Here is a 17,539-nt window from a genome sequence, read left to right as displayed (position 1 = left end):
AATTGATGAAATGTATGATGAGTTAAAATAAATTATTCAGGTAGTGAAGGGAGACGAAAATTTAATGGTCATGGGTGACTTGAATGCGAGAGTAGGAAAAGGGAGAGAAGGAAACATAGTAGGTGAATATGGATTGGGGCCAAGAAATGAAAGAGGAAGCCGTCTGTTAGAATTTTGCACAGAGTATGACTTAATCATAGCTAACACTTGGTTCAAGAATCATAAAATAAGATTGTATACATGGAAGAATCCTGGAGATACTAAAAGGTATCAGATAGATTATATAATGGTAAGACAGAGATTTAGGAACCATGTTTTAAATTGTAGGACATTTCCAGGGGCAGATGTGGACTCTGACCACAATCTATTCGTTATGAACTGTAGGTTAAAACTGAATAAATTGCAAAAAGGTGGGAATTTAAGGAGATGAGACTGGATAAACTGACTAAACCAGAGGTTGTACAGAGTTTCAGGGACAGCATAAGGGAACAATTGACAGGATCGGGGGAAAGAAATACAGTAGAAGATGAGTGGGTAGCTTTGAGGGATGAAGTAGTGGAGGCAGCAGAGGATCAAGTAGGTAAAAAGACGAGGGCTAATAGAAATCCTTGCTTAACAGAAGAGATACTGAATTTAATTGATAAAAGGAGAAAATATAAAAATGCAGTAAATGAAGGAGGCAAAAAGGAATACAAACGTCTCAAAAATGACATCGACAGGAAGTGCAAAATGGCTAAGCAGGGATGGCTAGAGGACAGATGTAAGGATGTAGAGGCTTATCTCACTAGGGGTAAGATAGATACAGCATAGAGGAAAATTAAAGAGACCTTTGGAGAAAAGAGAGCCACTTGTATGAATATCAAGAGCCCAGATGGAGACCCAGTTCTAAGCAAAGAGAGGAAAGCAGAAAGGTGGAAGGAGTATATAGAGGGTCTATACAAGGGCGATGTACTTGAGGACAATATTATGGTAATAGAAGAGGATGTAGATGAAGATGAAATAGGAGATACGATACTGCGTGAAGAGTTTGACAGAGCACTGAAAGACCTGAGTCGAAACAAGGCCCCGCGAGTAGACAACATTCCATTAGAACTACTGACGGCCTTGGGAGAGCCAGTCCTGACAAAACTCTACCATCTGGTGAGCAAGATGTACGAGATAGGCGAAATACCCTCAGACTTCAAGAAGAATATAATAATTCCAATCCCAAAGAAAGCAGGTGTTGACAGATGTGAAAATTACCGAACTAGCAGTTTAATAAGTCACAGCTGTGAAATACTAACTCGAATTATTTACAGATGAATGGAAAAACTGGTAGAAGCCGACCTCGGGGAAGATCAGTTTGGATTCCGTAGAAATACTGGAACACGTGAGGCAATACTGACCTTACGACTTATCTTAGAAGAAAGATTAAGGAAAGGCAAACCTACGTTTCCAGCATTTGTAGACTTAGGGAAAGCTTTTGACAATGTTGACTGGAATACTCTCTTTCAAATTCTAAAGGTGGCAGGGGTAAAATACAGGGAGCGAAAGGCTATTTACAATTTGTACAGAAACCAGATGGCAGTTATAAGAGTCGAGGGACGCGAAAGGGAAGCAGTGGTTGGGAAGGGAGTGAGACAGGGTTGTAGCCTCTCCCCGATGTTATTCAATCTGTATATTGAGCAAGCAGTAAAGGAAACAAAAGAAAAATTCGGAGTAGGTATTAAAATCCATGGAGAAGAAATAAAAACTTTGAGGTTCGCCGATGACATTGTAATTCTGTCAGAGACAGCAAAGGACTTGGAAGAGCAGTTGAACGGAATGGACAGTGTCTTGAAAGGAGGATGTAAGATGAACATCAACAAAAGCAAAACAAGGATAATGGAATGTAGTCGAATTAAGTCGGGTAAAGCTGAGGGAATTAGATTAGGAAATGAGACACTTAAAGTAGTAAAGGAGTTTTGCTATTTGGGGAGCAAAATAACTGATGATGGTCGAAGTAGAGAGGATGTAAAATGTAGACTGGCAATGGCAAGGAAAGCGTTTCTGAAGAAGAGAAATTTGTTAACATCGAGTATAGATTTAAGTGTCAGGAAGTCGTTTCTGAAAGTATTTGTATGGAGTGTAGCCATGTATGGAAGTGAAACATGGACGATAACCAGTTTGGACAAGAAAAGAATAGAAGCTTTCGAAATGTGGTGCTACAGAAGAATGTTGAAGATTAGGTGGGTAGATCACGTAACTAATGAGGAGGTATTGAATAGGATTGGGGAGAAGAGAAGTGTGTGGCACAACTTGACTACAAGAAGGGATCGGTTGGTAGGACATGTCCTGAGGCATCAAGGGATCACAAATTTAGCATTGGAGGGCAGCGTGGAGGGTAAAAATCGTAGAGAGAGACCAAGAGATGCATACACTAAGCAGATTCAGAAGGATGTAGGTTGCAGTAGGTACTGGGAGATGAAGGAGCTTGCACAGGATAGATTAGCATGGAGAGCTGCACCAAACCAGTCTCTGGACTGAAAACCACAACAACATATGCCTATGCAATATTATGGCTTCCCACACCTTAACAAGTGGTGATCATGTTCGACAATGATCCTGGTTGCATTATGTATCCTCATATGTCGAGAGATGGAATGCACCCTGGAACATTTCCAAACATGATGGTTTTGGTGGTCCCGGTGTTATGGTGTGGGGAGACAACGTTGCACAGGCGCACATAATTACAAATATTCGAACAAGGTACACTCACCGATCAACGTTATTGTGACACTGTCCTTCTTCCCCATATGGGCTTTACACGGATGCATGTGGCCCTGATTACATTTTTATGGATCACAATCTGTGGCGGCATCGACCCGCCACAGGTGCAACAGCTGTTGCAACGAAAGCATATTTGTCGAGTGGACTGACCTACCCGTTCTCCCGGCTTAAATCCCATCTAGTGCATGTTGGGTGCATTGTGTAGACGTATTGCAGAACGTCCACATGTTCCAACGATCATCCAACAGTTGTCACCCAGCTTGTGGAGAAATGGAACGCCTTACCACAAGCACTCCTAAGTAGCCTTGTGGCCAGACTAGGAGCACGTTGTAGACAACTGATGGATGGTCATTGGAACATGTGGACGTTCTTTGGTACGTCTACTCAATGCATCCCCCACGTGCTAGATGGGATTTAAGACGGGAGAACGGTCAGGTCCATATTTATAGATCTCCTGCCGGCTTTCGGTACCGTACCTCACAGTTGACTTCTAATCAAATTGTGTCCTCCTGGAATATCGTCTCAGTTATGCGACTGGATTCTTGATTTCATGTAAAGGAGGTCACGGTTCGTGGGTTATTGACGGAACGTCGTCGAGTAAAACAGAAGTAGTTTCTGGCGTTCCCCAAGGTCGTGTTATAGGTCTTCGGCTGATCCGTATATATATAAACGATTCAGGAGACAATCTGAGCAGCCGTCTTAGGTTGTTTGCAGATTACGCTGCCATTTATCGTCTAGTAAAGTCATCATAAGATCAAAACAAGTTGTAATACGATTTAGAAAAGATGTCTGTATGGTACGGCCAGCCTGGGTGGCCGAGCGGTTCTAGGCGCTACAGTCTGGAACCGAGCGACCACTACGGTCGCAGGTTCGAATCCTGTCTCGGGCATGGATGTGTGTGATGTTCTTAGGTTAGTTAGGTTTAAGTAGTTCTAAGTTCTAGGGGACTGATGACCTCAGCAGTTAAGTCCCATAGTGCTCAGAGCCATTTGAACCTTTTTTTTTTTGTTTTTTTCTTGTATGGTGCGAAACTTGACAATTAACCCTAAATAATGAAAAGTGTCAGGTCATCTACATGAGTGGTAAAAGGAATCCATTAAATTTCCGTTACACGATAAATCGATCAAACCTGAAAGCCGTAAATTCAACTAAATACTTAGAAATCACAATTAAGAAGAACTTAAACTGCAAAGAACATACAGAAAATGTTGTGAGGAAGGCAAACCAAAGACTGCATTTAATTGGCAGAGCACTTAGAAGATGCAACATATCTACTAAAGAGACTGCCTGTACTATGATTGTCCCTTCTCTTTTTAAGCTCTGCACGCGGTGTGGGATCGTTACCAGATAGGCTTCATGGAGCATATCGAGAAAGGTCAAAGGAGGGCATCACGTTTTGTATTATCGATAAATAGAGGAGAGAGTGTCATGGACATGATGCATAATTTGGGGTAGACATCATTAAAACAAAGACGTTTCTTGTTCCAGTGGGATCTTCTCATGAAATTTCAATCACCGACTTTCTCCTCCGGAAGCGAAAATATTTTGTTGAAGGCGACCTACATGAAGAGAAACAATCACCATAATAAAGTAAAGAAAATCCGAGTTCGCAAGAAAAAAATACAGGTGTTGGTTTTCCCCGAGCGCTGTTCGAGAGAGGAATGGCAGAGAGTTATTGTGACGTTGCTTTGATTAACCGTCTGCCAAACACATATGTGTGAGTTACAGTGTAGCCGCGTAGATGTACGTAATAATATGTACAGCATGTACTGCCGTCTGTAGTGATCACAAACCCTATCTCTGTGCCTTCAGTGTAATTATTGATTTGGAATAGAAGTGTCACGACCGTTCGCCTTGTTGGGTATTTCTTTTAGTTACCTTTCGTACTATACTGTAGCAGTTCGTTATACGTATGGCCCAAGTTTCACTGAGCTACGTTACTTGTCAGTGACCCATCATGCGAAAGTTAGTTTCCTCCTTAAGATTTGGCCACAAATCTATTTTACTGTTTGAAGTGTTGTTAGTTTACATGTAGTCCTGTGTGCTCATTACTTAGATGCTGCACCTCTGTTATGGCATCTTGGGTGTAATGGTTCTCTTACAGTAGGATAAATCTTCACTAGAATTTGTAACTTTTCAAGTGTAACTTTGTAGTTGTTTGTGTCTATTTGTATCAGTAAGTAACTACGCGAAACGTCCGAGTTTGGAGTTCCTATATATACAAAAGTGTACGCTATATCGAAAGCATTTATGCATCGCTGCTGTTAACAATAGCAGCAGACTTGAATATACAGTAGAAGGCTCATGAAATGAACACTTTAGATAAGATTTCCTCCTACAAGTAAGTATCCATATATATATGTATAGACTGCAATTTCGATGAGGTAATCTTTCTGTTCTTTCTGTAAGGGCATCTGTTTCCATAATTGCACAGTGTTTCCCTTCCGATTTATTTATTAATACTTCGTCCATCTTCTATCGGATTTTAGTATAAAATTAGAGTTATCCAAATAATAGTTTCCGTTGTGACTTAAACAGAGTTATTTGTTTCAATTAATACAGCAGTCTTGGCGTTATTTCAGAGTACATTTTCTACCAGCACCGAAACTCTTGTCAAACCATGAGCTTATTTCTGTCTCATAAGAAATCACTGCTTGTAAACGTACCATTTTTCGTACATATGTGTTTGGGCAGGAACATCTTCAAGAATAAGAAAAAAGTAGGAATCGTTGGAAGATAGCTCAGCAGTACAAAACGGATAGTAAAACACTCGCATGTGTAACGCCTTCCTGAAATGTGTTGTGTGCTGAACTGTGTGCTATACGGGTGATCAATGTGGTGAAACAGCCCAACACCCGCTACGAACACCCGTTGCTTTTTCTTTGGCTAGTTTGCTAAAATTTTCAAGCTTAAAATATTTGCAGTAAATGGCTACTGAAACTGGTAACCATACAAATACGGTTGTCCATACTGCACTGTCACAACCGTTCGTCTCTATCGTGTTTTACTAGGCTCAGTTGCTCAACACGATGACATTGAAATATATTCTGTGCCAATGTCGCACTGTCTTTTTATTTTCAGAACGGCAGCACTATAGTGGCTTTTCTTCGGTTATACAATACTGGTAGGAGGAAAACCTCAGAATGTAGATAGATTTAAATATCTAGAGGAATAAATGAAAAAATTGTTCTGGCATCAGAAAGGTATAGGAATATGACACGAGCGTTTTTATCAAAATTGCCGTCTTCATAATTAAACTCCAATAAATTAAAAAGCCCAGGCGATGTAAATTAACCCCAACGAAACAAGAGTACAAGTATGATTAAAGTTAATGTCAGTGATTGCCACATCCAATTTCTATAACTTCCCATTAAATTCTTCTTCTGGAGTCTATTTACATGTAGTTGGAAGTGTTATTGAGTACAGGTTGAGCAAAGGCCAAAAAAAAAAAAAAAAAAAAAAATGGTTCAAATGGCTCTGAGCAGTATGGGACTCAACTGCTGTGGTCATCAGTCCCCTAGAACTTAGAACTACTTAAACCTAACTAACCTAAGGACATCACACACACCCATGCCCGAGGCAGGATTCGAACCTGCGACCGTAGCAGCAGCGCGGCTCCGGACTGGAGCGCCTAGAACCGCACGGTCACCGCGGCCGGCAGCAAAGGCCAGCCGAACTGGGGAGACAACCAGAGTCTGGTCATTAGGAGGAATCGTAGGCATTTACGAATGACGGGCACCGCCAAAGGAAGGATGGACGTAGGTAGAAAGTTCGGAACAGCATACTGCGTGGGGTCTGAAATCCTTCAAAGAGCCATCTTCTGTGTTGTGTCCTAAACGATGGAAGGCGATTGTATCGTGTTTTAACTTGGACGGTCTGCCAGCTCTGAAGAGATGTGTCACGAGCTGACAATAAAAGATTGAAGCATTGCAACGCCCTGACCTCTGCAGGAAACCACTAATCTGGGAAAGCCAGACCCAACGCAATACAGAGATAGAAATTAATGAAGCAGGGTGAGACGGAAGGCCATATTGCGCTTTTTTTGTTTAAGGACAGGGAACCCGCAGCCGTCAGGCTGGTGACAAGTTAACTGCATTGTTGTTGACTGTTTTAAGAAACAGTAACAGCATCTACCGTCGGATAATATCAATAAAGTCTGTTGTGGGAGAAATCGCTGTTTATGAACTTCCAGCAAGCTAGAGTGGCTGTGGATCAGCAACTTCTGTTACTCAATAGAACGAAAAACCAGTCCAAAGTTGCAAATTTAACTTTTTTATTCACTCGATTACTAGTTTCGGGCAGAGATTCGTTTTTAAACCATCGTACGATAGACGAAAATGCGATAACCATGTCAAAAATGTGCAACGAACAGCTACAGCGCATATAGATGACGTCCCGATACTGGTTATCGAGTAAATAAAAAAGTAAAACTTTGGACTAGTTTTTCGTTCTACTGAGAAATTGCTATGTGTAAGGTACTTGGAACACATTGTAAGGATTTACATATAATTAAACGTACAAAACTTCAAAATAATGGCTAAACTAGCAAGAGTAGCACTGTTCACAACGACCATTGCAATGTAGCGGTTTTGCATGACATTCCCTTTGCTACTATTGCTGACTGTTTAACTGGAAATTCTTGTCACTAGTTGTATGGTCTTTGAACATCATTTTAGTGATCACAAAGGCTGTATAATGATTTTCGAAGTTCGTATTTCTGCGTAAGTATATGTATTAACACGGTAAGAGAACGAAAAACTTGTTTTAGTTGTAGAAGTCATGATTAGTTGATAACCCGATAATTTCGATTTTTCATTTCAGGGATTCTACCTGTATCTCTACGTTGGAAGTATTCTTTACATGTGCTTCATTTACATGATTCTGCTGAAGAGTCGCGCTGTCTACAAAATCATCAACAGATTCGGTAAGTGCTTGTTCAGAGAAGATATGTTCCTGTGACTCGTAAGCCGAAATAGTGTCTCCTTTTTTATAACAACATGGAAGTGTAAGACTTTCTAGTCGCAATGCTGAAGATGTAATGATCCTACATTCGTTGTGGAAATTGAGCCACTTTTCCAAATGGCACGTTAGGTGAAGCCCTGGATCCCAAATCAGTAAGACATTTCTGAGTCGCATATAACTGGACAAAATTACGAGAAAAAATTCCATTAAATGAAAATGGTCTCTGCTATACTTTCTTTGTTGAAGTCTAGCTGTTTCGTATGGATTTAAAGTCTTTTACACATAACGGCATTATTAAACAATCTAGTTGAAAATTAAAATAATTAAGATTAAATGTAACATTCTAAAAGTCAGACGTTTTCATTATAATTCAATTGAACTTGGTTAATTACATCCACATAGCTTATAGTGGGTTACCACCCTCTAATTATACGAGAAGGAAAGTGCATGAGATGTGAAATTTATTTACTAGAGTTAAGGCGGAGACAAACAATTGCGTTTAGCATAATTTGTAAATAATTTTATTCACAGTCATGACCTGCCAAACAAGTTACATGTAGAAATTCCAGTTAATTAAAAGGATAATATGTGGGAATTCATAGATTGTATCTAGGGAAGCTGGAACAAAGTGTTCAACATATATTAGTCCTGACAACAAAGAACATAAAGTCGTTCTACTCCGACAGCTTCTCGCAGCGGTCTCTTTGACTTCAAGTAACTCTCCTAATTCGCAGAACTTTATGTAGGTTTATAAATCCAGCCTGTCGTACGTTAACTCTTCATGACAACTGGGTCATGGCATGTAAACCACTCATCTTGATGTATATAAATAACGGATTTTCCCGATAGGATCAGCAGCAGTATACGACTGTGCGCTTAAGATGCTGTTGTCCACAGGTAAGGCGTGGAAAAAAAAGTTCAGTTGGTCTTGAATGATAGCTGTATCAAAATGAGCATAACTGTAAGACATTATTGAGTTCTTTCTCTCTATTGTAGACAATATCTGATTACAGGATTAGAGTGAGTATGTCACATCATACGAGTATTTAGGGGTAGTGCTAAGAGGCGATATGAAATGGACGATCACAGTTAATCAGTATTAGGAAGGTGAACAGTTTACTTAAATGTACTGAATGGGTTCTGGGAAGGTATCTGTAAAGGAAATCGCACACGAGACGCTAGCGACATCATTTCTAGAGCATTGTTCCAGTCTTTGGAATCCTTTTCAAGTACGCTTGATGACTAACATCGAGCGAATTCAAAGACACGTTCCTAGGTTCGTAACAGGACGGCGTAGCCCATATAAAGTGTAACGGAAGTGCTCGGGGAAATTATATGGGAATCTTTGGGAGACCACTTTTAGTTCCCGCGAAAAACATTTGGATACATTTAGATAACGGGTATGGAAAGTACACTTTCCACTTACGTAAAATAAGGGAAAGGCAACCACTGTGGTTGGCTGGGAGTATAAGTACAGGTACTTCCTGATAGCAAACCCACCACCTCTTACTTAATCCTCCTAATGAATCACATCCTGACCTGCAATTATTTTATTTTCGAAAGTCAAATATATAAAACAAACAAATCCGTGGTACTGAAATGGTTACTCACATGACATAATCCTGTGCTAACTCATTTATGGGATTTAGAGGCATCTTTCCTATCCAATGGAGGCTTCTTGTGCGGTTCAGGTTCATTGATTATATTTTCATGATCTGCACTCATGGGAAGGGCAACCACCGCTCATTTCCCCATAATCTCAACCGTACTCCCTTATCCGCTTCATCTTGTCCATCTTAGCTCTGCAAGCCATCGCCCTAGATGTCGACTATCATCTCCCAGCTCCATAAATAGTGTGTTCATATCAAACGCACCATCCACCAACAGTACCTCCACTTTCATAGCTGTCATTCATTCCGTGTGGAAAAGTATCTTCCTTATAGTTTCGCCACCAGGGAATGTCGCATCTGCAGTGGGAAACAAGAGTTGTCGAAATATACCGATAATCCTACAAGGGCCTTCATTGACAGACACTATTCCATCCAGCTCATCCATAAACATGTCTCCCGTTCCATTTCCGTCTCTGACATAGGTAAACCTGTTAAACAGCTACTGAATACCACTCTCCTGATCTCCCAGTATCACCCCGGCCTTGAAAAGCTCAGTCACATCCTTCACCAAGGCTTTGAGTATCTCTCGTTATGGCCTAAGATGAGGGGTATCCTACCCAAAGTCGTGCCTACCGAATAATCTTTCCCATTCCTCTTTTAATCCCTCTCCCAATCTTGCATCCCACGGGTAGTCGGACCAGATGCAAGACTTGTCACATACACCCACCCACAACGGAAATTTCCTACCCAATAAAAGGCAGGAATACACGTGAAATCAGCCATGTTATATATCAGCTGTGCTGCACTGTACAGCATTCTATGTGGGTATGACAAATGACCAGCTGTATGACAAACTGCAAACTTCACCATCCAGTTGCCGAACATGCTGTGCATCAAAACACAAACGAGGTTAACAGCTGCTCCACTAAGCAGCCATTAGGACGCTTACTATGAGCAAAGTTTCCTCAACTGCACAGGTGGGATTGTCTCCTGTGTATCTTTCACTCTAGCCAAGCTCCTGCTCTAAACCTCCGTTAACACGATTCCCTTAGCCTCCCCGTACCGTTTCCCTTCTGTCTTCTGTCCGCAACACCGCTGCACCGTCTGAATCGTGTACCAACTTCTCCCACGCCTGGACGCGAGAATTCTGTTTCTCTCTCTCTCTCTCTCTCTCTCTCTCTCTCTCTTTTCTGGCCCTCTCCCTCTCCCCCCACCCTCACCCACCACCTCTCTCCCCCCTTTCCCACCCTCTCTCTGTCTCCATTCCCTGTCTCCTTATTCATCTCCACCTTCTTGTCCTTCCCCCCATCTCGTTTCCACCCCTCTCCCTCTCTCTGTCTTACATGCTTCTACTCTCCATACTCCTTTCCTCTTGTAAATAGTCCTCACGGGTTTGCCGCCGTATCACGTAGTGAAAATTCCACAATATTTCCTCAAAGCAACTGTCCGATATCTTCAGGTGGTTCAACCTTGCTGGTGGCTAGGTACGACTGACGGTATCCGCACGTCGACGCCCCGTTTCTTAGGCGCGAAAATCACGCATGCGCAATGATGTGCATGTCCGTACCCAAACGCCCTCTGCCGAAAATCGCAGAGCGCCTCTCCTGCGCGTGCGCTGTACGTTGTGTTAACTAACGGTACTGCCAGACGCTAGTCACTAAAAAACCATACTACGACTTTGTTATGACGGGTCTGTTATCGAAAAATCTTGATTTAATAGCAGCCAATTCAGGGTTCCGGGCTGTGCGCAGTTGAAATCTTGCATCCCTGTTAATGAGATTATTGGCTGTACGGATATGTATTGCTTCCTTGATAACGCAGTCCCAGAAAGATCATGCCGGGGATAAGACCTCCGTCTTTTCATAAATCATGCGATGTCCTGTATTCAGACAGTTTTCCGCAATTGCCGACTTTTCCGGTTGACGAAGGCGTGTATGACGCTGATGTTCATCGTAGCATTCTTGTACTGTGCGACATATCTGGCCTATACAGGGTGGTCCATTTATCGTGACCGGGCCAAATACCTCACGAAATAAGCGTCAAACGAAAAAACTACAAAGAACGAAACTCGTCTAGCTTGAAGGGGGAAACCAGTTGGCGCTATGGTTGGCCCGCTAGATGGTGCTGCCATAGGTCAAACGGATAACAACAGCGTTTTTTAAAATAGGAACCACCATTTTTATTACATATTCGTGTAGTACGTAAAGAAATATGAATGTTTTAGATGGATCACTTTTTTCGCTTTGTGATAGATGGCGCTGTAATAGTCACAAACATATGGCTCACAATTTTAGACGAACAATTGGTAATAGGTAGGTTTTTTAAATTAAAATACAGAACGTAGGTACGTTTGAACATTTTATTTCGGTTGTTCCAATGTGATACATGTGAACTTATCATTTCTGAGAACGCATGCTGTTACAACGTGGTTACCTGTAACTACCACATTAGTGCAATAAATGTGTGGCGGACATTCCATCATGTTGGAAGTACATCGCCATTCTCTCATGCAGTGAAACATCTTGTGGTAAATCAGTATAAATTGTTCCATTTAGATTGCCATCGATAAAATGGGGGCCAATTATCCTTCCTCCCATAATGCCGCACCATACATTAACCCACCAAGGTCGCTGATGTTCCACTTGTCTCCAGCCATCGTGGATTTTCCGTTGCCCAGTAGTGCATATTATACCGGCTTACGTTACCACTGTTGGTGAATGACACTTCGTCGCTAAATAGAACGCGTGCAAAAAATCTGTCGTCGTCCCGTAATTTCTCTTGTGCCCCATGTCAGAACTGTACACGACGTTCAAATTCGTCTCCATGCAATTTCTGGTGCATAGAAATATGGTACGGGTGGAATCGATGTTGATGTAGCATTCTCAACACCGAGGTTTTTGAGATTCCAGATTCTCGCGCAATTTGTCTGGTACTGATGAGCGGATTAGCCGCGACAGCAGCTAAAACACTTACTTGGGCATCATCATTTGTTGCAGGTCGTGTTTGACGTTCCACATGTGGCTGAACACTTCTTGTTTGCTTAAATAACGTAACTATCCGGCGAACGTTCCGGACACTCGGATGATGTCGTCCAGGATACCGAGTAGCATACATAGAACACGCCCGTTGGGCATTTTGATCACAATAACCATACATCAACACGATATCGACCTTTTCCGCAATTGGTAAACGGTCCATTTTAACACGAGTAATGTATCACGAAGCAAATTACGACTATTACAGCGCCATCTATCACAAAGCGAAAAAAGTGGTCCAACTAAAACATTCATATTTCTGTACGTACTACACGAATATGTAATAAAAATGGAGGTTCCTGTTTTAAAAAAACGTAGATTTTATCCGTTGGACCTACGGCAGCGCCATCTAGCGGGCCAACCATAGCGCCATCTGGTTTCCCCCTTCAAGTTAGACGAGTTTCGTTCTTTGCAGCTTTTCGTTTGATGCTTATTTCGTAAGATATTTGGCCCGGTCACTATCAATGGACCACCCTGCATATGCGGCCCCACATTGACAAGGAATCTTGTACACATCACATTTCCTGAGGACAAGATCATCCTTAACCGAACCTATTTTCGCAGATGGTTGAATAACACATTAATTCCATATCTTCCGAGGACTCCTCCGATTATTGACGGCATGGCACCAAAATATGGCAAAAAGGCCAAAGTGGTGTGTGTCTTCGTATCTTTATTATGCTCCATATATTGAACTCGGTTGGGCCTGAATGAATTAAGTATCTGTCTCTCAGAATAACCGTTTTGTCGGATCACTGTCTGCAAATGTTGTATTTCACTCGACAGGCTATCAGGATCAGATACCACATGTGCCATATGAAATAACGTACGTAACGCACTACCGTATTGTGCAGGATGATGGCAGCTTGTGGCCTGCAGATATAGATCTGTATGCGTTGGCTTGCGGTAGACAGTGTGTCCCAGAGTTCTATCTGCTTTCCTTCGTACCAAAACATCAAGAAAAGTGTTTTTTTTCACTTCCATTATGAAGTTTATATTCCGACAGAGCGAATTCATCTGTTGAAGAAACGTAGGTAGAATATCTAGTCCATGTGGCCACACCACAAATGTATCATCCATATACCGCATAACAAAATGGTTCAAATGCCTCTGAGCACTATGGAACTTAACTTCTGAGGTCATCAGTCCCCTAGAACTTAGAACTACGTAAACCTAACTGACCTAAGGACATCACAGATATCCATGCCCGAGGCAGGGTTCGAACCTGCGACCGTATCGGTCGCACAGTTCCAGACTGAACCGCCTAGAACCGCTTGGCCACACCGGCCGGCTATACCGCATAACACAAGATCATATGTGAGGTTAAGAACATATGTGAGTTTGACAAATTACGTATCAAGAGGGGTAGATTTTTGAAGCAGCCTTGTATTTTATCTGAGATGCCGCGACAAACAAACCATCCCTTCGATTGCATTTGCGTCTGCATTTACTATTGATTACCAGCAAATCAGCCTCAACAGAAAGGTGAGAAATTGTGTTTGGGGGTCTGTGTGGCTGCGTGTGAGTGTGTGAATTTCTGCTAGAAAAAGCAAAGAACTCTAAAGCTATTGTGAATACTGTTTTGTGTTACACATTTCTTTGTATTACACATCAGTGCACTATGGGTGAGCGTTTGTCTTTTCCTTGCTTTCCGTGTTGTTCCATTCACGAATTTCTTTGCACTGAAATAGTGTTAACCATCGGACAGAGGATCTTCATTTCTCCTGTGGCTTTAGAATAGAGCATGAGCACAACATTTAGGAGAGACATTACACAGAAACTAGCAATAAAGAGAAAATTGTACAAGAATTCGAAGGTTTATTTAAATATACCATAGTTAAAAAGGATAAGTAATAATGAAAATTCCAGAAGTAATGACATGGGTAGTTTAATTTCACAATTTTCTTTTTATGTTTGTCCAAAACTAGACTGTAATGTTACGAATAACAACTCATCCTTAGGTATTTTATGATCCAATAGCAGCTGAATTTGCACAAATAATCATAGAATTTGATCCCGCCTATTCCCGCAAACCACAAAATCTTTCGACTGATGACAAGGTCACAAAATAAAATATGACCAGGTATCCGACCAGTTGACTGTTCCACAAAGCCTAAACTGATAGTAATTAATATTTCAATAAGATAATAACACAGTGATGATGACAGAGACGTGCAGAATCGTGTTTGGGAGTAAAAAGCAACATAAGAATAATTCTTTGGTTTGCAAAAACAGTCGGAAATCAGTGTTATTATTTTTCTTGGAACTGTTCATTTTGTACAGTCTTGGATGTTTAATCATTGCACACCTCCTGGCAGATTAAAACTGTGTGCCGGACCGAGACTCGAACTCGGGACCTTTGCCTTTCGCGGGCAAGTGCTCTACCAACTGAGCTACCCAAGCACGACTCACGCCCCGTCCTCACAGCTTTACTTCTGCCAGTACCTCGTCTCCTACCTTCCAAACTTTACAGAAGCTGTCCTGGAAACGTTGCAGAACTAGCACTCCTGAAAGAAATGATATTGCGGAGACATGGCTTAGCCACAGCCTGGGGGATGCTTCCAGAATGAGATTTTCACTCTGCAGCGGAGTGTGCGCTGATATTTAACTTCCTGGCAGATTAAAACTGTGTGCCGGACCGAGACTCGAATTCGGGACCTTTTAATCTGCCAGGAAGTTTCATATCAGCGCACACTCCGCTGCAGAGGGAAAATCTCATTTTGGATTCCACACCTCGTCTGGATTATATACAAAAGAAGTATAAATGTAAACTTGGCGCGGTTTGTGTTGCAGGTCAGCCGGAGGACAAGTACGAGCATGCGAGGCGTCGCTCGTTGTCGGCAGCCCATGTGGCGCGCTACGGCAGCTTCTACCTGCGACTGGGCGCCACCGGTAAGGCTGCCTTCTCATTCCTATCCTACAGCAGTCCTCCCCAGGTGGTTGATGGTTGTTGTCTATAACATGCTCTGTCTCTCTAGAAGCATCTGAAAGATAGGCCTACGTGATATAGGCTCCGGCATCAGAAAGCACGGATCAGCACAGCATTTTTACAACACGTAATTAAGGCTTAGTACATGTGAAATATACGAGGGTTATTCCAAAAGTAAGGTCCGATCGGTCGCGAAATGGAAACGACAATGAAAATCCAATAAAGCTTTGCACAGATGTGTTGGGTAGTGTCTCTAGTATAACCCCAGTTAGCATCACGTCGCTCTTCTCATTTCTGAGCTCGCAGTGAGTGCGTAAAGATGTCTAGAAAATAGTGTCTGCCGCCAAGTACGAGGGCCTGGTGAGAAATTTCGCCTGAAGCTATGCAGCCAACATTACATAACTGTCGTGCTGTTTCGTCTTCACGACAATTCTCAGCCGCATCTCTGGTCACATGAACCGCTGTCTTTGAAGACAACATTTTGACACAGACAACGAGGTGTAGGCCAGCGTGGAGAATTGGCGGAAAGCACTGGCGGCTGCCTTCTATGATGAGGCTATTGAAAAGTTGGTACAACGCTATGACAAAAGTCTAAGTCAGAACGGCGACTACGTAGAGAAGTAGCTGAAAGGTGTAGCTAATTGTTACAAGTAAAACATTTCTGATGTTCACTGTGGTTTCAATTTGGCAATCAATCGGACCTTACTTTTGGAATAACCCTCGTACTTGTCACCGACATGGGAATTACGAGAATGTGGCTAAACCGAGTACACAACCTGAAAGAATGAATGAGCAAAATGTGTTGTCCTTTCTCAGTCTTAGTCTAGTGTCCCTATTCACGCAAAAAATTGTGCTTTTAGTCAACAGAGATTGGTAACACTGAAATAAAAAATATCACGATCAAGTATTGAGGTGCGATCGGGAGCAGTATCGTGCCGCAATTTCCAAGGGTGGTTTTGCCTCACTTCTGGTGTTTTCTTCGGATTGTTTCACGCAAAAGACGTATAACTTCCAGGTAGTTATATTTTAACTAAAGTTCAGTCTTGATCACAACACTTATGTCTCAATAACATAGGTGACCGGTTTCGGTTATATTTAATATAACCATCTTCAGACCTGTGAATTAATTTTAGAAAATACTAGAAACCAATCTTAAAATAATATGAAAAGTGCCTAATGACGACAAATTTTAACAAGGTAAAATAAAACTTATTATACCCATGGCTTCCTTGGGGGATGGTAGGAGGAGCTCTCCTCAGATGCTACGAAGTCAACTGATGGTTATGAGTGCTGAGCATGAGCTTAAATATGCAGAGGCTCCGCCTACTTCCTCTCACAATACTTCACAACTGCTAATCAGAGCTCATAATATGACGCTATCGTCAAAGTATAAAAATATGAAATACACTAATAACATAAAATTGATTCATTTAAAATATCTGATTAAGAGGTAGTTAGTATGTGTAGAACTTATTTGTATTTTAGATAAAAACGGTAAACTACGATGTGTAATAGCTGTGCCCTCTATGGGCAACCTTAACACTGTTACCAGTGTCAGTTAAATCAAAGATGTAAAAGTCCTTGGAATTGTGGTATATATCGATGCAATTGTGATGTAGGCGACTCGATATCTAAAATACTTTGTCGATAGCGTAATATTGTGAATACTGATTAGCAGTTGTGAAGTATTGTGAGAGGAAGTAGGCGGAGCCTCTGCATATTTAAGCTCATGCTCAGCACTCATAACCATCAGTTGACTTCGTAGTAGCTGAGGAGAGCTCCGCCCACCATCCTCCAAGGAAGCCATGTGTATAATAAGTTTTATTTTACCTTGTTACAATTTGCCGTCATTAGACACTTTTCATGTTATTTTATGATTGGTTTCTGGTATTTTCTAAAATTAATTCACAGGTCTGAAGATGGTTATATTAAATATAACCGAAACCGGTCACCTATGTTATTGAGGCATAAACGTTTTGATCAAGACTGAACTTTAGTTAGAATATAATTATCTATTGATCACTGTATTCCAAAAATCTTTACCAAAATTCCAGGTAGTATTCCATATTGATCGTACTATCATAAGGCAAGATACACTACCCCATTGTAATCGAAGAAAACATTGAGGCGAACCCTTATATGTGATCGAACTTTTCGAAATTGTTCGGTCTTGGCTTTTCTGGCAGTTTGCAATGGTGCGATTCTGCGTTGGTTTCGACCATCATATTCCTATACCCATGTTTCGTCACCTGTTA

General features: G+C 41.6%; 1 protein-coding gene across 1 annotated transcript in view; it reads left to right on the top strand.

Moving 5' to 3' along the window:
- LOC124788531 (proton channel OtopLc-like) overlaps positions 1 to 17,539 on the top strand; it is a 132,927-nt gene that overhangs the window by 22,578 nt on the left and 92,810 nt on the right. The window contains exons 5-6 of the mRNA XM_047255802.1: positions 7,570 to 7,676; positions 15,180 to 15,247. Of these exons, the coding sequence (XP_047111758.1) occupies positions 7,570 to 7,676; positions 15,180 to 15,247 (175 nt within the window). The remainder of the gene's footprint in view (positions 1 to 7,569; positions 7,677 to 15,179; positions 15,248 to 17,539) is intronic.

This window comes from Schistocerca piceifrons, chromosome 3, assembly GCF_021461385.2.
Source record: "Schistocerca piceifrons isolate TAMUIC-IGC-003096 chromosome 3, iqSchPice1.1, whole genome shotgun sequence".
NCBI classification, from domain to species: domain Eukaryota; kingdom Metazoa; phylum Arthropoda; class Insecta; order Orthoptera; family Acrididae; genus Schistocerca; species Schistocerca piceifrons.
The sequence above is the reverse complement of the archived record's forward strand: the minus strand, read 5'-3'. Positions and strand labels throughout refer to the sequence as shown.